The 24547-nt window shown below is 37.8% G+C and overlaps 1 protein-coding gene across 4 annotated transcripts in view; it reads left to right on the top strand.

Moving 5' to 3' along the window:
* The first annotated feature begins 6368 nt into the window (after positions 1-6368).
* The window catches only part of LOC108262961 (mitochondrial calcium uniporter dominant negative subunit beta), a 50370-nt gene continuing 32191 nt past the window's right edge, over positions 6369-24547 (top strand). The window contains exon 1 of one of the 4 annotated variants that reach the window (XM_053679860.1): positions 6369-6689. In XM_053679860.1, the coding sequence (XP_053535835.1) occupies positions 6591-6689 (99 nt within the window). In that variant the 5' untranslated portion in view covers positions 6369-6590. The remainder of the gene's footprint in view (positions 6690-24547) is intronic. The other 3 variants (XM_053679861.1, XM_047153981.2, XM_017463318.3) reach the window with 3 other exon arrangements.

Below are 24547 nucleotides of genomic sequence, written 5' to 3'. Positions count from 1 at the left end.
CACCCAGTACTTGGTGAATTATAAAAAAAAAAAAAAACATTCAGATTTAGATTTTTCTCAACACACGGTACTGAAGTGTACCTTTGCTTCAGACTAGCAGACTAAGCTTTTTTTTTTTTAAGCAGCCTTAAACAGTTCAGAAAGCATGGATGGGTGTGTAGCAGCTTTGCAAGAAGCAATGTATTAAGAAAAATTAATCAGTTGCCTTTGCAGTTTTTCACTAGAATATCATTCTAGAAATGAGATTTAAAAATCCCTGCTGTTTTCTCCAGTCTCTCAATGATAGCCTCTCGATAAACATCCCACCTCTACCTGACCTCTAAAACTCGAGGCTTGAGCTCTCACTAGTGTTGTTTCAGATAGTGTTTGTGTCAGATAGATGAGCGCAATGATGTGTTTTGACAGTATGGGAATGAAACAAGCCCCGCTTCCTGGATGATCTGACACCACAATCCTCGACTCATGTCTAAGCCCAAACTCCACCTTGTATTTTTATTTTTTATTTTTTTTTACAGATAAAATATTAATCAGTTCAAACACTTTGTGTTTCCATGTAAGGTGATTAAAAAATGTGTGGAACCTATTATAAGTTGTTTAAAGTTGTTCTTGCTAGTCTGTTACCAGAAACATGGTCTAAAGCAGTGGTCACCAACCCTCTTCCTTGAGATCGACTTTCTTGCAGGTTTCATCTCCAACCAAAATCTTACACAGCTCTTTTAGTTGATCAAGAACTTCTTATGGCAATGATTAGATGGTCAGGTGGGCACGATTACGGTTGGAGCTAAAGTCTTCAGGAAGGTAGATCTCCAGTAACAGCGTTGGTAACCACTGGTCTAAACATTTGTAGGGTTTGTAGAAAAAGTTTTTGTGGAAAAAGAGACTGAATGAGTCTTCCAAATCAAATTGTTAATCTTGGCTGTCTTTAAGTCTCAGTGATGGATAACAGTGAAGATGACAAGGCATTTCTCTTCTTTGTTGTTTTTAGCTGACCATCTCCCAGAAGTGTTCATGAAATAAAGGAGCTTAACAGAAATGCTGTTGATGAGCAGCATTATTTAAGGACGACAAAAACGTAATACTGATATTCATGTGGTGATTGCTTTTATGGAACGGAAAAGATTCATAGCTGCATTGGATTCTCTCTTGGCTGACTGTGCAACGATGCACTAAATATCATAATCAGATGTTTTACACAGCTTAAAGATAAATGTCAACAAACATTTGTAATGAAAAATGAAGACTAGTCTAGAGCTGCCAGATGCCTTAAAACGTTATTAATGAGTTTTCTGTGCTTTACTGCTACAGACAGTGTGAATAGTAATACTGAAGCTACACCATGAGGTTGTATCACATGAAAGCAAAGAATACGATTTGTTAATAATCAGATTTGTTTTTACTTATTTACTTATCTTATCTTTTTTTATCTTATTAAAATCTGCTATTTTTAATCCATCTTCATGCAGGAATAAGTCACATCGAGGCTAAATCCCAATTGTCTATATACTATGTTATAAGGTGTAACATAATGGCATCTTAGGATCTACATATTGAATTCTATACTTACATTTGAGAAACAACATGACTCGGATAATGTTTGTATTTTATATGTAATAAATAAATAAATAAATAAATAAATAAATAAAATACATAATTTAGAAATGTATCTAAAAAATGTGCCATAAAGGACATGCACATGTTCAGAGCACTTTTTAGGGTAGTTTAGCACAAAGATTTAGGAACTATGTTTCAATATCCTTATCTAAGTAGACTGGAAGTAGAACACTTGTTCTGACAGCCTTGATGTTGTTGAGGGAACATCTACAAACGAGTCAAGAAAGTCATTCCTTCACCAGCCTCACTTTTTTCTCTCTCAAAGTTAATTAGAGGAAAAAAACAAAAACTATACAGCTCATCCTTTTACCCTGGAGAGAGAAAATAATGTCTTCTGTCATGAAGATTTTTCTGCTGCAGAAAATGAACTGATTGTTAATTCAAGTGCTGACATTGGAGACATCCATAAATGCTTCCATAAATGCTTCCATAAATGCAGCAGCGGATTTAGTGATTTGGGGGCCCTAGGCAAAATGTAGGAATGGGGCCCTCATTTCAGTGTTTTAACATCGATATTTAAATTTTCAGCATATGTTATTTAGCATTAGCAGCAATATTCAGGGGTGAACTGGGACCACAAAGTGACCCTGGACTTTCTGGCCCTGAGCGGACCACCACACCTGGCCCACAACACGCCACATCATAACACACCAGCTCACTGATGGTTAGACCAATTTTTAACACCCCTTACTAGGGGGAGGGGTGGTGCTGATATACTCATAAATTAAGCATTCTGATGACATTTTAGCTATGGATTTTTAGAAAAACCTAATTAATTATCGAAAAGTAAAAATAAAATTTTCTTAACCAAGTTTATGCAGTGTTTTGGGGGCCCTTGGTAGCTTGGGGCCCAAGGCAGTTGCTGACGTTTGCCTAATTGTAAGTCCGCCCTGCATAAATGGTAAATAAACATCTCTGACAGAAATCTTCCCTGTATCAATTACACTTTTGTGTTGTTAAATAATATATATATATTTTTTAATGTCTTAGATAATGTGGAGCATCTGCCACACAAGTACCTGTGAATGTGTTGCTACTGTAGAAATGATAACCTATTAGAATTAGCGCATTAATGTACACCCGTGACTTTAATTACAGTCTGGTGTACAGTATTTTCAGTACAACTGTTACAGAAAATTACCAAACACATTCAGAACAATCACAATCAAGAACTGAACTGAATTAAACAGTGCTGAGGTACAAATATAATGTATGTTAAACTGCTGGAGTGTATTCATGAATAAAAATGTAAAAAGGCATATAATAATCAGTCAAAAGCTTAGTCAAAGTCATTTTCCAGAGTGTTGGTTTATTTGTGATCACTTTTTATGTACCAGGTGGCCATGAGTAAAACATGGACGTTTCAAGTAATTTCGTTTAGGCTTGTGTTTAGCAGTAAATGGCTCTTGGTACACACAATCCATCATAAAACATTAAAAATATATATAATTACAGTGAAAATGTGCATCATTTGAAGCTCTGCAGACACAAATGTAGATCATTCTCTCATAAAATATGTTCTACCATCATTTTCTGTAGCTTCCCCAAGCCACAATGTAGTATTACATTTTATTTATGCATTATGTATGTTAAACAATAAAAACAGGCTGCATGAAATGCCTCCTGCCGCCAGGATACATCTGTTATTGATTGCCTTGTGTTCTCAGCTTGTTGATTAATTTTCATCTGCCAGTCTGCGATGGACGAAAAGCTCCACTGTGTGATCAGTGATGTTTTACTAAGTAAGAAAAACACTTACTCTTTACGAACAAAGTGGGAGTCTTCTACAATTTGCCATGAGCTGGGCACTGGGCCTGTGTGTGTTAAACCACAGTGTTTCATGAATATTTTAGTTCCAGTGAAAAGATTCCTGATGTGTATGGCTTGCTATCAGTCAGTCATAGTCTAACTAACCTTAAACATGAAAAGTTTTGGTGAAAAGTCTTGTTTACACAAATTTTCAGTTGCCACAATACCAGCCTTTGATTTGATTCTAATTTTGCACTTGAAGCAAACATTGCTAACAAGTAAATGGTCTGCACTTATATAGTGCTTTTTTCCAAAGCCCTTTACACTGGTTCTCGTTCACCCATTCACACACCAGTGGTAGCAGAGCTGCCATGAAAGGCGCTAACTTGCCATCGGGAGAAACTTTGGGGTTCAGTGTCTTGCCCAAGGACACTTCGGTATGTGGAGTCATGTGAACCGGGAATCGAACCACCAACCCTACAATTAGTGGAGAACCTGCTCTACCACCTGAGCCAGGTGGCCTGCTCTACCAGCCGCCCAGTAAAGTAAAGGAAGTCATTTGCAGTTTGGATCATTCCACACAAGACAAAAGGAATGATTGTTTGATTTCATTACACAGTCACATTTCATTTTCATCGCCTTTGCAAGTGCGTTTTTTTGTGAGACAGAAACACACCCTTAATGAGCCTGCAATCCATTCCAGTCCATAAAATGAGGTGCGTGTAGGACACTGTACATGCTGAAGACACTCCCATTTCTGTGATTTATATAGAGATCATTTTTCCTATGCAAATTGTGCATAATTACTACAGACGTCAACATTACTTATATCTTCTCTAGAACCATGCATGCTTCATCCCTGAGGCAGGTTTTGCTTTACAGTAGCAGCAAACATGGCTCCTAAGTGCAATTTTGGCTGCGAGTCCTTCTGCACACTTTCCCCTTATCCATCCATACCTTTATTCAAAAAATGGTTCAAGTGCATTCGTTTTGAAGAGGGGTTCATTTTTGGACTAGGTTGCAGTTGCAGATTTTCAGAGATGTGCTAGAGGTGGGAATCTTCAATGCTGGAATATTTTCCTTTCTAGACTGAGTGAGAGCATGATTCTGTCTTTGTAAGAGTAAGTAAAAGTCTCTCGTTAAACTCTTCACTGTTCTCCATATTTAGCCAGCTCGATAAGCTACTGTCAGGTTTGTTTAGAATTGGCTGGTGTTTGGCAATGTTTTGGCTGTTGCATCAGTTGTGTCTGTCGAAGCATTTCTACACAACGTCCCTCTAAATTTCTGCTTACAAAGGAAATGTATAAGCACACGGAATCAAACTAGAAGCCATTTCATGGTAGACTTGAGGCCCTATTCAGAGTGGAGTAGTTTTACATGGGGAAGTTGGGTAATCTCTGGTGGTTTAGTCCTGATCAAATCTGTCATGTCAGCAAGTTTTTAATAGAATGCACATACATGTGTCTGGAAAGTTTACAGCATATTTTAGTGGCAAGTATCTACTAATGTACCTTCTAGAAGTACCGTCTATTGTACTATTTGGAGGCAATAAGATACCTGAACATATGTCTGTTAACCAGACAATCATGAAAATCTGCACAAACATAGTTTTCTAAGTGACGAACAATAAAACAAGTGTTTGCATTCTTCTTCCAGATATAAGTGAACATAAGACTAAGGGACAGGTACAAAAAGCTCTGAAACACCAGGTGAAAGGGTGATGAGGTGAAAGGGTGCTGAAAAAATTATAGATAGGCAACATATAAGCAATAGTTACGGTTCCGAAGCATGAGTGCCATAGCTTTTATAAAACAGTTCTATAAACAAGAAATTAATATTGAGTAAGTGACAGTTCAGGACACAATATGGCCACATGGTTTGTTTATTTTTGCTCCGCTATCAGAAATTGATCCCGAAGCATCTACACTCACTTTATGGCCCATCAGCTAGCTAACTGACATTGATTTGTACATACTCAGTAAAGAATCTTCCAGTAAAATTGGCATCCCTTCTTTCTTTTCATCTTCATCTAAGCAGCTTTCACATTGTAAGCCAAAAATTAGATTCCTGAAAAGTATAATTTGCCATGTCCACTGATGTCCACTAACACTACTGTAGTGACAGTTTTGAATGAAGCTGTGATACACACCATAGCCCAGTTTCCATCCACCTTTTTTTTTTTTTTTTTTTTTAAGTGAAATTGCCTTTAAAAAAAAAAACTCGGGAGCATTGCTGATTGTGTAAATGTGTACGTTTACTTTTATAGGCTCACAATGAGAATAAACAGATTGAACACTTACAACCCCAATATCTTTCATGTCATTTCATTTAATATAAATGTAAATCATTTTAATTACATGTTTCTCATGTGAAGTACTCTTCGTACAGTTTGCGCTTGGGAGTTGAATTAGTTGTGTCACTTTGTGTATATGTCACTTTGCTGACAGCTGATTGGTCCAAGTTGGGTTTGAGTTCTCGTACCCAGAACATCACCTGCCCCGGAGCAGGTCAGCCACGGACTGTAAGTTACTATGGCGATGAACCACCGGTAAAAGCCGAGCCACTTTCATGGTACCTAAAACCCAGGGTTGGCACAAACTAAACTGAAACTAACCTGGCTAGCCACCTAAACCAGCTTCCAGGACAAACTGGTGTATAATCAGCGCCTGTTTACAGAGTACACCTGTATGGTACTACAGTATGTTTACCTTTGAGAAAACCCAGTGTGTGTGTGTGTGTGTGTGTATATATATATATATATATATATATATATATATATATATATATATATATATAATTTGTATTTTGTAAAATGAAAGAGGGCTATATATATATATATATATATTATTATTATGTTTTTGACCTAAAAGATTAAACTTTCCCTTCAGAGCTGAAGCTAATTTAATTTCAAGTTTTTAGAGCTTTTATTTATTTTATTTTATTTATTTACAAAAATACAATGACATGTGATGCATGCTCATGACCATGGGTGTGTTACAGGGACTGCCACTCCTTTCTATTCACATTTCCTCCCTCACACACACAGTTCACATCTCCTCCCTCACACACTCTTCTGTTCTGCTCTTCGGAAGGAGGAGCACCTGGGGAGCAGAAAGAAAAGAAACCGATTACAAAAAGTGAGAGGAAAATCCTATAGACACAGCTACTCCTTACCGGATATAAATGAAGGCGATATCTTGAAGTTGTGCTACAGTTTTTTCCCCCCAGTCATGGCTGCTTCAAGAACGTTTTTCAAACTGTTTGGATTTTACCGCAGTCTTCCACAGAGCTGTGCCGTGTTTAAAACAAGCGCTAATCCTCTGCAAACGGTAAGATATCCAGTTTCTCCGTGGAGATATCAAGTCCTCCATGGCGTTAATCCTAAATAGCGTTCTAATGGAAGCATAGTGCACTAACTAAGGCGTGGAATGTATTATTACCTAGTAAAAGTAGTGCGCCTATGTAGGGAGTAGGCTCCTGTTTGTAGTTAGACCTCGCGTAGCTGACACTAATGTCGTTAGCATAGTTTTGTAGTTCACTGGGCTGTTGAGGCTGGTTTTATGAGTTAGTAAATAAAGTTTACGTTATTATAAATAACGGTCATTCGGTATCTAAACCACTGTCTAGAGTTGTGTGTGTGTGTGTGTGTGTGTGTGTGTGTGTGTGTGTGTAAGGGAATGAAAACAAACAAGTGCCACAGTTTCTTCAACGTTTCCTGTCTCCTGTGGTAAACTTATTCATGCCTAAAGAAAGACAACAGAGTGCACCAGAAATGCACTTTAATCTTAAAGAAAAGTTAATAAGTGACTAATCTTGACTAAATAGATAAGTTCTCAACTGTAACAGTTATGCAAAGTGCACATAATGACACAATGAAGTTGAACACTCCTTAAACATGGCTGGAGTGTTGCTCTGTGCTAACGCCAGACTTGCCTACTGACTACTCAAAACGCTCCATTAAAGATAATAATCACTCATAAACGTCAGGGAATTCAGATTAATACAGTAACAAATCACACTGTTATGACGCTGTTGATCCTTTTCACCATGTACATAAACGCATGTCTTCACTCAGTCTGTGTAGGAGTGTGGAAATGAGTCATCTAAATCATCTTGTGGCTTGGGATTGTTCCAGTCTTCAACTTCAGAGTTTCCATGAGCCGGTGCCTGTCGTAGTCTCAGATCCTTGTTCATGGCTGACGATAGCGTGGAACCCGATGTGGTCTTCTGCCGGTGTAACGCATCCGCCTCAAGGATCATCATGTCATGCATTCTGAGATGCTTTTCTACTCACCATGGTTGTCAAGAGTGGTTATTTGAGTTACCATAGCCTTCCTCTCCTCTGACCTCTCTTATCAGCAAGGCATTTCTGCTATCAGAACTGCTGCTCACTGGCTATTTGTTTTTCACACCATTCTGTGTAATAAGACACTGTTGTGTGTGTGAAAATCCTAGCAGATCAGCAGTTTCCGAAATACTCAACCCAGCCCGACTGGCACCAACAGTCAATTTATTTATTCATTTATTTATTTTTCTTAAACAGAATTTTTAAGCAGATTTGTGAGAGTAATTATTTCCAGCATTAAATCATTTATTTTTCTGCATTTTAGGCATTATGTTTTTAGGTTCTTCGTACATTTGTCCATCTGAGACTCTTGTTAGCACGATATTTCAAGCCGAGTGGTTGAATGTTTGTAGGTTTTGAATGGAATTATCATGATGAACTGATTAGATTTTTTTTTAATTGATTATAATAGGGTCAAGGTCACAGCAAGGTCAGATGTCTGAAATAGTTTTTCTTCAGTCGCATCCTTCTTGTGTGTCATACAGAGATGTAACCACGGAGCAGTGGTGGCTCAGTGGTTAAAGGCTCTGGGTTACTGATCAGATGGTCAGGAGTTTTAAGCTTCTACTGTTGGGCCCTTGGACAAGGCCCTTAACCCTCAATTGCTCAGTTAAAATGTAAGTCGCTCTGGATAAGGGCATCTGCCCAATGCCATAAATGTAAATGTTGTTAGCCTAAACATTTATATTCAGGAACTTAAGGCCCAGTTTTTTGGCTGTCTAAGATTTTTTTGCCATCCATCCCTCTGTGTGTCCTAAATTCTCGTTAGCGTGATATCTCAAGAACGAGTGGTTGAATGTTTGTAGCATTTTATGTGGAATTATCATTGTAACCAGAAGATGAACTGATTAGATTTTGGACTTGATCAAACAGGGTCAAGGTCAAATTTTGGATGTAGTTTTTCTTCAGTAGCTTTCTTCATGTTTAAGTATATTCTAAAGGCATTTCAGACATACAAATTTGTAACATGAAGGACTGGAATTTTCATCTCCATTGATGCCGTTGGCATCGAGTTCTACTTGTTGTAGACATTAAACACAAGACACATTATTCACAGTTACAGTGCCTGCCACTAATATTGGCACCCTTGGTAAATATGAGCAAAGAAAGCTGTGAGAAGTTGTCTCTGCTCTCATGGATATCAAACAATTGCAAACACAACAGGGGTTTATCAAAAAAAAATCTTTGTTAAATATAGGTGTGCAACAGTTATTGGCACCACTATGAAATTATATGAGAAAAATATATTTGAAGTATGTTCCCATTGATATTTAATTAATTATTATTATTTTTTAAGTATACCTTGGTGACCAGGAACAGCCATGACTTCCTGTTTCACAGGGGTATAAATTTGAGATTACACACAGATTCTGTATGGAGGAATCCCTTGCCATGTATTCTCCAACCTCATCAGGCATTACAGGAGAAGACTCAGAGCTGTATCTTGGCAAAGGGAGGTAGCACAGAGTATTGACCAAAAGGGTGCCAATAATTGTTGCACACCTATATTTAAAAGATATATTTATTTTGGATAAACCTGTGTTTTGTTTGCAATTGTTTGATATCCATTAGAGTAGAGTATTTTTGTGAATTATTTGAACAAAATATTAAAATGTTAAACAATATAGACGTTTTTTTTTTTTTTTTTTTTTTTTTTTTTTTTTTTTTTTTTAAACAACCTTCTTTGCTCATATTTACCAAGGGTGCCAATATTAGTCGAGGGCACTGTATTCAGATTAAAAAAATTTTTTGTAACACTACTGGAAAAGTTTCTTCAAGAAACATGATATACCCCTATCATCAGGGTCCTGTATTTGGCAGGCCATACTAACATTAAACTCAGTACAACATGATAACCTAAAAATACATGGTGCGGAAAGAGGAATGTCGTTCTTATAGCCTTTATGACCCAATGTGGCATTTTTCCACAAAACAACTTCCTGTTATCACTTCTGTTGTAACAACTATTTTTAATCTGTTTATATGAAGCTCCAGCGCATCTATCTGTTAATTGCTTTATGGCAAGAACTATCAGAGCTGCTGTTATAGAAAATTAATCAACACTTTCTGACCAATCAGATTCAATAATTCAGCAGCACTTTAGTATATTCTGTTATATTTGGATTCTAATTATATTAGTTTATTATTTGTCATGAATGGTCCTTTCATGTCTGTAATCCGTCACGTTGCCTGTTAACACGCACATGACCTCTGAAAGCATTTGCTCAGTATCATGGTCCAGTGTTCACAGAAGAACAATAAGCTCATCACAGATATGGGTTAAGGCACGTTTTGCTCGTAGGACCTGCAGTCATACCCGGCTTTCTCACCGTATCGTGAAAATAGTGCACTGGTAATAGTGGGTAGTAGGAAGTCGATGCCATTTATGTTTATTTGTTCATCTCCTGGTTTTGAGTTAGTTGGGGAGTGAGGGAAGAATGTGTATTTTTGTTTTCTTTTCTTGTAGGTTACTTAGTTTCTTTGTGCACAGCTAGAGGGTATTTTGTTTTTTATTTATAAATATGTGTATATGTATAAGGTGGGAATAAAAACAACAAAGCAAACGCAATCCTGGTCTCGACAACCCTTTATTTTATTGTACGTTGCGGCCCGACCTAGACCGGGTCGTAACACTGGTGGAAAAACTATACCGAGACTGTGGGCTTAAATTTCATTTCTCTGACATATTATAGTAGGAGTGGGTGCCAATATACAATATTCACTGCCATTGCTTTGCTTTCTGCCTGTTTAGCTGCTTAGAGTTTATAAGACTTTTTAATGCTTTATTTGTTCCTGATGCCTGCATTGCAAATGATCAGTTTACTAAAGATCCAAGTGATCGTTCTTGTCTCCGAGAAAATGTCAGGTTATCAGTTTTTGTGGTGGAGCCATTATGTTTTCAGGTCTCAGTCTGTCCGTCCATCCATCCGTGTGTCTGTCTGAGATTCTTGTTAGAACGAGAGATTGAATGTTTGTAGGAATTTATTTGGAATTATTGTCGTTGTTGTATCGTAACCAGCAGAGGACCTGATTCGATTCTGGAGTTGATCCATGCAGGATCAAGGTCACGGCAAGGTCAAATGTCCAAAATAGTTTTTATTCAATAGCTTCCTTTCTGTTTGAAATATCATTTCTGGCATAAAAGTATTAGTAGCAATAAGGACTAGATGTGTTTGTAGCTGAGGCAAACCTATTGACGTTGTTGGCATCGAGCTCTACTTCTTGACAGCTAGCAGGTTGTTTTATGCAGTTTATGCATATTTCAGAGTGTGCGCATCGTGTTGTACTCACGTTGAAGTTTATAACTCCGCTAAGTGACTTTAAAATGAAGCTTGCAGACAACACATATGGGTGCAGGTAGGATTACAATACAAACCTGACTAAAACACACAATATGTGACAAATGAAAGGAGAAAAAAATGGTGGCTCTGTTATGCTTTGGGGACCATTCATTTATTTTGCTGGCATGGCATGGTTCCACTTGTCTCTTTAGAGCAAAGCATCACTGCAAATCAATGCAAAGTTTCTCTGACTTATAATGAAATATTTCCATCCTGATGGGTGTGGTCTATTCCTGGATGACTCCACCCACATTCACGAAGAACCAGGACTCTCTGAATGGTTTGGTGAAGATGGTCTGGGGCACACTTTCAATTAAACGTGTCGTGGTGAGATCCTCATTAGGTGTAGAAGCTATCCGCTCTCTGCGCTGCATTCTTCCTGTTTCGGGTTTCACGATGGCACGGAAAGAGTTATCATGGTTAGCGGAGGAGATGAAATGCCTTATTGATATATAAAACCATACTCCCATAGGACTGGGGCACTGTAATTAACTGACCTTTGTGCTGCGAGTGCTTGCACCGAGAGTGAAAAAGTGCATGTCTTTTGCAGGCCTGAGTGGCTAAAAATCTAAGTATATGACCGGCTCAAGGAATTCCTACATGAAGACGTGCCATGCATCCAGAAGGCATTGTTCTCAGCTACTTGATTGTTGATACAAAAGGAAAAAAAAAATCAAATCAGCAAAAATATTAACATGCTGTATTGCCAAAATCTGTGTGTACAGATCATTCAATAGTGCAGAACAGATTCTTCTGTTGATGTTACATACTCTAAGACAATAACAGCATGTGCTTGATGTGGCAGTGATGTATCAGAGTTGAATTGGAGACATGCAGGACATTGGACTTTAACAGCTCCATCTGGCTGATTAATCTGCTGTAAACTGCCTGAGCAGATTGATTCATGTAACCATGGGTTAATTAAACAGACTGTGCAGTTAATGCTGATGAACTAATAATTTATGTAGGCGTTTTGATTGGATTCCAATGCGCTTTTCTCTCTGTAAATTCAGAACCTGTACATAAACAGCAGTATCGCAATTCATTGTTTAAAAAGAGTAGAGATTTGGCATAATGGAACCAGGGGCGTGTTTCATGAAGCTAGTTGAACAAACTCAGGCTTACGGGATTAGTTTTGAGTTGACAAAACCAAAGCAGTTCAATCAGGCTTTATTGGTACCATGATGCTGGTGATCAACTTACTGTGTCAACTCCCTAAGCTATGATTAGTCCACGAGCGTATGCGCATAAATACGTGATGTCAGCGCCGAACAACCAATAGCGTTCAATAAGGCAAAAAGCAGGTGTGCATACTTCCGGTTGAAAAGCTAGAAAATAGTTTGAGGAAATATGAGGAATTTAAACCTACACTAACCGCACAAAGCGACACACTTGCGGCTGCCAAAGCTCGGGAACATTGCTGATTGTGTAAATGTGTACGTTTACTTTTATAGGCTCACAATGAGAATAAACAGATTGAACACTTACAACCCCAATATCTTTCATGTCATTTCATTTAATATAAATGTAAACCGTTTTAATGACATGTTTCTCATGTGAAGTACTCTTCGTACAGTTTGCGCTTGGGAGTTGAATTAGTTGTGTCACTTTGTGTATATGTCACTTTGCTGACAGCTGATTGGTCCAAGTTGGGTTTGAGTTCTCGTACCCAGAACATCACCTGCCCCGGAGCAGGTCAGCCACGGACTGTAAGTTACTATGGCGATGAACCACCGGTAAAAGCCGAGCCACTTTCATGGTACCTAAAACCCAGGGTTGGCACAAACTAAACTGAAACTTACCTGGCTAGCCTCCTAAACCAGTTTCATGGTACAGGCCCTGGACATTAAACAGCCTAGTATTTCATCCTGGAGGATTTTTTTGAGCAAAGTTGACTTGTTCTGGGTTTGCTCATGATCGCACAAGTTTGCTCCTGAGGATGGTTACTACTCCGGCTGGGGTATTGCAAGTTTAATTATCTCATATCTCACGCAGATGACATGTATTAGATTTCCCTCTTGGTATATTGTCTCTGGTTTCTATATAGAAAGATGGGAACAATGTATCTGAAATCGTCTTACAAGTTCTTCAAAATGATATTTGGAGTAGACGTCAAGAATTCATGTTCAGGCTATTATTGGCAGAAATGGCCCGGAATGTGTAGAGAAAAATATGAACCCTCCTTGCAGTGGAAGAAAGTAAAAAGTATAAGCTTAATGTTATTACACAGAGGAACAACATGCAGGGATCATTCTGGACTTTTTCCGAAAAGGAAATCAACACTTTTTAAGGTACGATAAATGCGATAAAACGCACCTAAAATAATGCAGATTACAAATTTCCAGTGTAGCAGTAGATCGTTAACTGGCAAGATTTCGATTATTTTATAAAATTAGTTAGTGGTGATAATCCAGATAATAATAATAATAATAATAATCCATGAATAATCGATTTCACAGCAGAAAGTTAACTCGGGTGGAGAAATGGTAAATTGGAAGCTCAGTGTGTGCCCATATTTGGGTTGCCGAAGACTGACTATGCTAAAACGTTAGCTAACATATTGTAATAGCATATGGCCAACTAGTTAGCGAGTTAATACAGACTAATGAAAATGAATGCGTATATGAATTCCCAGGTTGTGGAGTGAACAACGGTGTAGTCATATCATTATCCTCTTCTAACAAAGTTTTGATGTAGCACACTGTGTTTGTGACCTTAACAAAAAGTGTTTGTTTTTATTTAAAAAGGCATTGCAGATGTTTCAGCTGTGCGTTGTTGTGTACACTTCTTCCATCACATGTAACGGATATTATTTGTTTCTGATTAGCACATTTATTTTCTCACGATATGTTTAATTACGAGGTAACTGATTCTAGTCATGCAGTAGGGAGTATAAAGTGTACCACTGCTCAACCAGATCACACCTTGGTTTATGTGTGCAATGTGGTAGACGTGCAGTTAGAGCAGCTACACACGTTTGTTTTGTGAAAGTCTATAGGGAGTAGGGCTGCAACTAATGATTATTTTCATAATTGAACCCATTTCATAACCCAATTAATTGATGATTGGGGGGCAAACTTTCAGTATCTTTTTCATTTATTTATTTAATATATAATCCACAAACTGAGTGTTACAAATATAAACTTCAGACTATAATTTTACACAACTGTTTGTCCAATTATATAAGACTGAAAATAACTCAATACACACACCAGAATATATATAATTCATTCAGGACTGTAGTTTAATTCTATGCTTTTTGTGCATCCATAAAAATAATGCATAAATAGATTAAAATATATATAATATTTTATATAAAATCTAAAAATATAAACCAATTATATATATATATATATATATATATATATATATATATATATATATATATATATATATATATATATATATATATATATATATATATATTACATTATATAATATAATAGTATGGATGCACAAAAAGCATAGAACCTTGTGGTATGTTACTCGTTGCCTTTAGGCCTATTGTTTTACTTCAGTTTACTTTTGATCATAGCGTTTTAATTAGACATTACAGATCTTACTCGCGCTCCCAGTGTGTATCGCTGCATCTACATTGTGCGTGAGAAGCAACGCGGCCTCGTTACTAACACCTCACTTCCGTTGTAATAAACAACAGAATTTACACTGATACAGCATATAATGACAATAAACTTAAATAAAAACTAAACCTTTTAAGCAACTCGTGACAGCATCACTGTCGTGCTTACCTGCTACACAGACTCTGCTTTATTTATTATTTAAAGTTTGATCTCCGCGGTGGATAATATTAAATGCACCCCTGCCTTAGAGGATCTGGAGGTCGCACACTTTCTTCCTCAGTCACATGACAATTTTGCCTCCGTCTGATGAGGACTGAGGTCATGTTGGGAATAAAAGGTAACGTTGACATTCAGCTGCTGTTCTTATGGTTGAGGTGGTCTCTTGCTGCTGCTGCGGCACCATCTCCCTTCTTGCTGCAGGTGCTTCTTTTTGCACTTTGGCTTGTACATCTATAATTTTCTCAGGTAACAAAAAATTCAGTCTTCTGAACCTTGGGTCCAGAGCAGAGGAGAAGATCACAGGATTATCTACCTGATCAAAGAGTGTTTCCTTCCATCTGTTTTGAATGTGCTCAACTGCTGTGGCTTGGAAGGACTTCACCGAAGCTGAATCAAAGGCAGCACCTTAAGTGGATTTCATCAGCCCTTTCACAAGTGGTGGTAATGAAGACACTGTTATATATTCCTGGCCACTCATAAAAACAGTGGCACATTCAAAAGGCTTAAGAACAGTGGACAACTCTTCAAGCAGACTCCATTGGTCAGGTTTCAAGTCAAGATACCGTTTGCTTCTGTGAGTGATTGATTGGGTCCGATAGAGTTGCAGTTACAGGCCACCTCTGTTCAATCAGTCTGTTAATCATACAGAATGTACTATTCCATCTTGTACTTACATCCTGAACAAGCTTGTGCTCAGGTGTGCCCATTTGTTTCTGTTTGTCATTCCGTTTGCTGTAGGCTTGCTCAATTTTTTTTAAATGCTCCACAAGACATCTTCCAGCTCCAACAGCTCTTTCAATGCCTGCATTCTTTAAAGCAGCATTAACCACCAACCAAAAGGTGTGGCCAGTGCAGCGTACACTGGTCCACCCATGTTTCTCCTCCAGTAATTTTGCAGCAGCCACGATGTTAGCACCATTGTCACATACGATGGCACAGATTTTCTCAGGAGGGATTTCAAACTTGACTGCTACTTCTTCCAACCACTCTGCAATGTTCGTTGAGGTGTGTCTGTCTTCGAGTGGCATGGTGGTAAGGCAGACAGACGTCATCTTCCAAACATTCCCAATGTAATGGCATGTGATGCCATGGTAAGCTTCAGTGGCAACACTTGTACATATATCAATAGTTAAGGCCATTCTGCTGTCAGTGGTGTTTATAGCACTCTTAATTTTTTGGAATGCCTCCTGGTACTTCCTCTCCATCAATTTTGTGACGTGGGTCCTTGAGGGAAGAATGTATCCTGGGTTGAGTATGCTTACCACTTTTTTTGACTCCTTCATCTTCCACCATTGACATTGGCCTTATGTCAGTTACCAGCATATTGAGGATATCATCTGTTACAATGGCTGCTTGTTGAGGAGTGCAGGGGGGATTTCTCCTCTGAACAAATTCACTGATGGAGAGCTGTTTCTTTCTGAAATTAAAAAACAACAGCAATTGAGTATGCAAGAAGCAATTTATATGTAAATTAATATTTTCATTGTTTATAATGGTAATTGCTGACGACAAGTTGACAACCATGATTAATATTAAAAAATCTAAATAATATATAATTAATACATGTTTTAACCATTTTTGTTAAATTTCTGTTTAAAAAATATGTAAAATATATAATTCATTCATTTAATTTATATAACATAGTAGAGCCGCAGTAGATCGCATTTGAAAAACAGATAAAAGTTAACAGACACACGTTATAAAAAGAGAACGGAACGGAGAAACGCAGCAAGCTAACAGGCTTGCTTAAAAGGACAGGAACAGTTATGTACAAATGCATAAGCATTCTATGAAAACCATTACCGTGACTAAAAAATCTTTTACTGCTGCTGTAGTCAACTGCCTTTAGATTTAGCGCTTGACTTTGTTTACACCATTTTAATTTAACTTGTTTCTGTGGTAGCGCTATTTTAATCCATCAATTTGCTGCGCAACCTGTTGCTCGTGTGCTAGTGTGACTGTCCCGAAGTTAGTAAACAATGCTGTTTATACAATAGCATGGAATTAAACTAGACTATTTTCACATGTTCATATAATGTGGATCTACTCAGGTTTTTTCTTACTGTGCTGTTGCTTCAGCTTCATGACACCAACGCGTTTTCATTTCCTGTGCTCATGCATCACTGTGGTACTCCCGTGCCACACAAGCTCAGCTCTGCATAGCATGCAAGTTACCATCTTCTTTGCTGCATTTAATGTAAAATGCTCCCATACCTAAGATGACTTGGGGGACACACTTTTTTTTGCCACACTTTTTTTTATCTGTTTTCTCTGCCATTTCACGTGTGCTTGCACCTCTGTTTTCATGAAAGCGACGTCATACGTAAACACCCCTCGTGACGTCAGCAGACCAACTAATCGATAATGACTTTCGTTGCCAACAATTTTCATTATCGATTTTATCGATTAGTTGTAGCAGCCCTAGTGGACATAAACAGTAAACTGAAGAAAGTCATTGTCGGTGAGTCTGTGTATTAGGCTAAAGCTAGCCGCATCGCATTGCGTGCGTATGACGTCATGCGCCACTGACTAGGAAGTGGCCTATACTTCCGGTTAGTGAAAAAACCGCTAGTGATATCTTTGAGAGAATATTACTTTTCTAAAATTCATACACTAGACGGTAGAGTACAGAGTGCATAGTGTAAGTGTATAGTACGTCATTTGGGACACAACTTTAGTATTTATTCTCCAAAGCGTGTTTTCGGAAGAGACATAACGTAGGGAGTACATGTACCAGGCGCAGACCAACTAATCGATAATGAGATTCGTTGACAACGATTTTCATAATCGATTATTATCGATTTTATTGAGTAGTTGTTGCAGCTCTAATAGAGAGTATGATTGTTTTCCCCGTGTTTTCTTTCTGGTTGTTAAACCTACTTGTCCACTGGGCAACTACTAATGCAAAACTAAAAGTTAAACCTAAAACTAAAATCTGCCTGTCCTGGATGGTCAGGCTAATACTTTATCAACCCATAAAACACAAGCATTATCCCTACTGCCTCACACTTAAAGGTGCATTAGGTAAAATTGGTGGAAAAATAGGTCTCTAAGAGTTAAACGTCTGGAGTAGAATAAAATTTTAATTATTTTTAACACATTGAGGCAACCCCTGACAATGTTTACAATGCCAAAACTTTATTGTGACCATGTTTGACAAGCTATACGTAGCCTTCTCACTCATGTCTGATGAACACGAGTCACTGTAGACTGACAGCAAGAATTGTCTGCGGGCAAAATTCTCTCCTAATGAATGTGTAGTTTGCAGATTCTCCTGTCAGTGGCTGGTCTGTTATTATAGACAAGAAAACTGGTCATTATAGTCCGTCTGCACCTGACAGCTACTGTGGGTGGTTGGAGAGAATTCGTTCTCTAATAGGAGGCTACGCTTCTTTGGGTGCTTGGGGAGAACAGGTAGGGAACAGCTCTTAGCTGTACTCATTAGAGGCTAAGCTATGGATGTGGCAGGTCTGCCTGTTTATTTTATTTGCTGTAGTAATATGTGTAGTTTTCACCCAACTTTACATTTCTTTACAGATTTAATTCTTGAATTTCATCGCATGTGTCATCACAGGAGCTTCCTTTAGTCTCTTTCCCAAACCAATTCAAGATAATCCTCACACATATATAAGTCCCTATATTGAAGTGTTACCTACAATCTTTGTGAATATCTAACACATAATTCTAATGTATGAATGAAGGGTATGTATAGTTTTGTAATTGAGTGAACCTCTGATACCTTGACACTAGATTTTGCACCTTGCTGTTAAATTGGTAGTTGTATAGATTTGATTTAATGTCGAAGCAAAACTCTATTGGACAGCTTTGAAAACCAGGCCTCAATGGGCTATTTGCAGAAACACGTCCACATTATAACCAAAAAAGCTCTTCTGCTTCCGCCTCATTCACTATACTGGTAATGCTAAAGCGGTATTTTACACCCAGTGTTTGCAGGAGTTTCTGAAAATTATTGTCAACGATGCATGTGTAAGAACTAGAGATTCACCGATACTAAATTTCTCAGCCGATACCGATAACCGATTATTCAGTGATATCAGCCGTTACCGATAGTTCTGCCTTTTATGCCTTCTTTTAAATTAATAATAATAATTAATTCCACAATTCTAAAGGAAATGCAAATAAAAACTTTATTCTCTCTATCATTTTTGTCAACTCACTTCATTTAAATCTTTCAACTGTGTACTGGCCCTTTAATTTAGCTTGAGCAGCACGGCAAAAATAAATAAATAAATAAATAAATAAATTAGACTCGACGCCGAAACTCCCGCTTCACTGCTGCTTACTTCCGGTGTAAAATTTTAGCAACGCACAGCTTAGAGAGATTACAAACTGCAGTTTTGTCATCATTCCACACCAGACACATCATCTTTACACAGAGCATGAAATCGATGTGTTTTCCCGCACTCTTTTGATCGACAGGATATTAATCGGCCCTGATCATCGGATATATTTAAACTATTGGCCGATGGCCCATAGCGTGAAAAATTGCCTTTGTCGGCCGATCACATGGGTGCATCTCTAGTAAGAACACTTGTAAAGCTCCTTTTGTTAAGGTGGAGAAAGGTGTCAGACTGTATGTTTTGTCATACAGAACACTTTAAATGTAAGAAAATATCTATTAATAGAAACTAACACCCAAGCTAACTTTAGCCCAATTCTAGGACTTTATTGTAAGACTGAATAATAATAATAATAATAATAATAATAATAATAATGTTAGCTGTTGTGGTTTCGCTGTATTACCGAACGTAAACAGTGCTATTAGAGACATGAGATTCACTCTATTTCAAAACAGAAATGCGCCATAGCCCCGAGTCCAAGTAGCTTATTTTCTGTAGCTCTTCTCCTCATCCAACATGTATATAATAAATACCGTTACTATATGCACAGCATATTAGAGACAGTCTGAAAGCTCTGTAGGAATTTGGCTACTCCTATATTTGGCTCTGTGGAGGTCTGGGCGAGGATGAAGTGCTGTGAAATGTGTTTAAGAAGCCAATTTCTTTTCCTCTCACTCACACAGCATGCACGGCTCTATAATCACTAACTGTAATTAAACACTGTGTGTGTAATTTAATGCAGTGGCCGAGTGACCGGGGTCTGGAAGGGTAAAAATGTCAAGCAGATTGTTCTTGTTCTGAAATTCTCGTATTGAACAGATTAGAAATGTTCTAAGAACTAAATAATAAGCTAGCTTCAGTCAAATAACAGAGAGAAATATAGTTATTAACCTTGAGGACTAGATTTAAAGCGCTGCTGAGGGCTGTTGAGTGAAAGGAAAATGGTGGCGTGCTATGTCTATACTGACCCATAATTCAGCAGTGACACAAGCTCTAATAACTTTATCCCTGTAAGGTATACCCATCAATCCATTAACATTTCTTGCAGAGAAGTTGAAATTGGATTTGAAGCAGCTTTGTCATCTTGTACTTTGGCATTTTGTGCTTGAAGCTCTGGGAAAACTGACTGCAGCTTGATGGCCATGGTCTGACTGATGGTCCACACTGACCCATACTTCAAGACCATTTTATGGCTACTGGGATGTCCGTGGAAGATCTCACATTAGTATGTTAGTCACCTTTACTATTTCAGTCGTGATCACACTTCCTCACCACTACAGATCTCAGAGTAGAGAAGACCACTATACATGAGGCTTTAAACTTGAAGCTTTTCTTCCAGCACACCATCTTGCCAGCTAATTATCAACTGCAATCTGGTGTGTTAGATGGAATAGGTGAAACAGACCTGAAAACTATTGAATTCTACTGCTGTCTTAACGAGAATGGAAAGCCTGCGCAGACTCGAGTGCCAGTCCTGCTGTGCTTTGTGTTCTGGCAGCCATGCGTGAATGTCAGTTTGGCTTGCAACCCTACCGTACAGGAAGTTGTGCGTGTGTATGCTTTATTTTCTAAATCCATCTGCACACAGCTGCGTCTGTTGTTTAAGATAATAATTTTTATTGGACAATTCTCACACAGTATTAGAGATGAAAATATGGTGGTATTTTACTGCCAACACTGGAAAAACATGGAATAATAATAATAATAATAATAATAATAATAATAAAGACAATAGTAGAAAATGAAAAGAGCAAAATTGGCCATGCTCTCAGAAAGAGGTGGCATTCTCTCTCTCTCTTCTATGAATCATATTGACACTAGCCAATCAGGGCCGTCTGAGATGCGGGATTATAATACAGGACTCGATGCTTGCTTTTTTCCTAGATTGTAGTTGAAAAATCTAGGAGCTCATAAAGAACTTTAGGGGTGCAATGAAAATGCATCAAATAATGTGTTTTTCCTTAATAAAGGAATACGAGGAGACATTTAAAAAGAAAATTGATTTCATTTATTTGAATACAAAAAGTACACTAGGTTTTTAATTATTTGTGCTTCAAACTGTATTTGTACCCGGAGGAAGCCCCCGCAGCACGGGGAGAACATGCAAACTCTGCACACACATGGCCCCGGCGGGACTCGAACCCCGGACCGTGGAGGTGTGAGGCTGATGTGCTAACCACTAAGCCACCGTGCGGATTTTTATGTGTATTTTTTTATTTTTAGTGCATACCTCTGCATTTCACTGTGTTTCTGTACAGTGTTTCATATCTATATACTATCTATGTAGCTCTCTAGAGTAATGTTTGCACTGACGAGTGGGATTATTATTTTTTTTCAACAAACAACATTGGTTCAGCACAGGGACATTGTTGTATTGTCAACCTTTTTGTTGAAGGAAAAAATTGAGAATTTTGTGAGACTTTTTATTCACTCACGTGCTCTTAAATACCTTTTACAATTCACACAGATCTATATTTAACTGCAAATGCGAGTGAAATGCTCTCATTGTCGAGCCCTGTAATAATTATATTACTACTACTACTACTACTACTACTACTATAATAATAATAATACAACCCCAATTCCGAAAAAGTCGGGACAGTATGGAAAATGCAAATAAAAACGTGATTTGTAAATGTACTTTGACTTGTATTTAAACAAAAAGCATATAAAGACAAGGTATTTGATGGTTTACCTAATCAACTGCATAGTTTTATTTTTAAGGTAAATGTTTATTTTGAAATTGATGCATGCAACACGTTCCAAAAAAGTTGGGACGGGGCAATTTAGGACTAATAGCGATGGGAGAAGTTGAAATAAGGAGGTGATGTGAAACAGGTGAGGCAATCGTCTAATCATAGTATATAAGGAGCCTCCAGAAAAAGCCTAGTCCTTCAAGAGCAAGGATGGGTCGAGGCTCACCAATCTGCCAACAGATGCGTCAGTGAATAATCCAACACTTTTTTTTAGAACAACATTCCCTAAAGACAAATCGGTAGGATTTTGGGCATTTCACCTTCAACGGTGCACTATATAATTAAAAGATTCCAGGAATCCGGTCAAATTTTGGTGCGTAAAGGGCAAGGCCGAAAACCACTTCTGAATACACGTGATCTCCGATCCCTCAGATGTCACTATCTTAAAAATTGTCATGAGTCTGTAATGGATATCCTGACATGGGCTTGGGAATACTTTGGTAAACCTTTGTCACTCAACACCATTCACCGCTGCATCCACAGATACAAGTTAAGGCTTTACTATGCAAAGCAGAAGCTGTACATCAACACTGTCCAGAAGTGCCATAGACTTCTCTGGGCTCGGTCTCATCTGAGATGGACAGTAGCACAGTGGAATCGTGTTTTCTGGTATGAAGAGTTGACATTTCAAATAGTTTTTGGAAAAAACAGTCGTTGTGTTCTCCAGACCAAAGAGGAAAAGGACCATCCGAGCTGTTATCAGCGTCAGGTCCAAAAGCCAGTGTCTGTCATGGTATGGGGTGTATCAGTGCCTATGGCATGGGTAACTTGCACATCTGTGAGGGCAGCATTAATGCAGAAAGATATGTACACATTTTGGAGCAACATACGCTGCCATCCAGAGCAGGACAACGCCAAACCACATTCTGCCCGGATTACAAGCGCATGGTTGCGTAAGCAGAGAGTGCAGGTGTTAGCATGGCCTGCCTGCAGTCTTGACCTGTCTCCGATTGAGAATGTGAGGCACATTATGGAGCGCAAACTAAAGCAATTAAGTCCCTGTACAGTTGTACAGCTGAAGAAATGCATAATGGATGAATGTGGGAACATTCCGCTTGCTAAAATTAACCAGCTGGTGTCTTCACTGAGCGCCCAAACGCTTACTAAGTGTTATTAAAAGAAAAGGTGATGTTACACAGGGGTAAACAGTCGACTGCCCCAACTTTTTTGTGTTGCAGTCATCAGATTTGAAATGTGTGTGTGTGTGTGTGTGTATATGTGTGTATGTATGTATATATATATATATATATATATATATATATATATGTATGTATGTATATATATGTATATATATATATATATATATATATATATATATATATATATATATATATATATATATATATATATACATATATATTAAGTTCACAAAGTAAAACATCAAATAATGTGTTTTCAATATAATACAGGGTGAATTGAAATTTTTTTGCATTTTTTTTTCTCATTTTCCATACAGTCCCAACTTTTTTGGAATTGGGGTTGTAGTAGTAATAATGAATAATTTTTTTTTTTTTTTCCTGTAGTCTGATGTGCACAGAAACAAATTTAACAAATTAGCAGTTACTAAAGCCAGAACATTTGTATTGATTACCAGTAGACAATGCTTTGTTGCATGGGTTTATTAGTATCAAGCATTAGTATCTAGCAGTGCTTATATTGCTTTATAATGATTAATTATCATTTTAGAATTATCACCCTACATAACAGCTCTATAATTTATTTTACTGCTTGTAAATCATTTTGATAAAAGCATCTGCTAAATGAATCCATGCAAATGAGTTAAAGGGATACAGATCCATGAGCTGCTTTGCATCTCAACGCTTCTGCTTTGCTGAGTGAATGTGTGTATTAAGGATGTAACTGAATAAACAGATAATGTGTTATGTTTTGGAAAACATGGTCAGAATGGTTTGTCATTTTTCAGAAACAGCTGGACATTTTCTGTCAGTTGCGGTCTAGTGTCTGTTGGATACAGACTTTAACGTCGGTTTGATGCAATGAATTTGTTCACTTTGGCCTACAGGGCATAAACATGGTTACTGAGCAACGACTGCGCTGTTGATAAAATCATGACACTGCTCATAATGTACATTGCCCTCCACTAATATTGGCACCCTTGGTAAATATGCCCATGTGTTACATTTGCAATTGTTTGATATCCATGAGAGCAGAGTATTTTTTGTGATTCTTTTTTTTTTTAACAAAAGGTCAAAAGGTTAAAGAATAAAGACCAATTTTTCACAGCCTTCTTTGCTCATATTTACCAAAGGTGCCAATATTAGTGGAGGGCACTGTATACGACACATTATATTTAAATAGATTTTTACTACTCTGAGTGGTGGCACTGAGCAGCTACAAGCAAACTTCTATGTGTCTGAATGGAAATTTCTCAATATTTCAATATCTCTATTTTTACTGACAATAATATGATTGTGTATCAAATATAACATAAGCATTAGGACTTGATGGACCAGAATGGGCCAGAATTGACAGCATGCTGAAAGTGCTGGCATTTTGGGTTAATGTCCGAAGACAGATACAGATATTTGAAACACAATACACATACAAACGCAGATCATGGCAT

Source organism: Ictalurus punctatus, chromosome 3 (assembly GCF_001660625.3).
Source record: "Ictalurus punctatus breed USDA103 chromosome 3, Coco_2.0, whole genome shotgun sequence".
Taxonomy (NCBI): domain Eukaryota; kingdom Metazoa; phylum Chordata; class Actinopteri; order Siluriformes; family Ictaluridae; genus Ictalurus; species Ictalurus punctatus.
The sequence above is the reverse complement of the archived record's forward strand: the minus strand, read 5'-3'. Positions and strand labels throughout refer to the sequence as shown.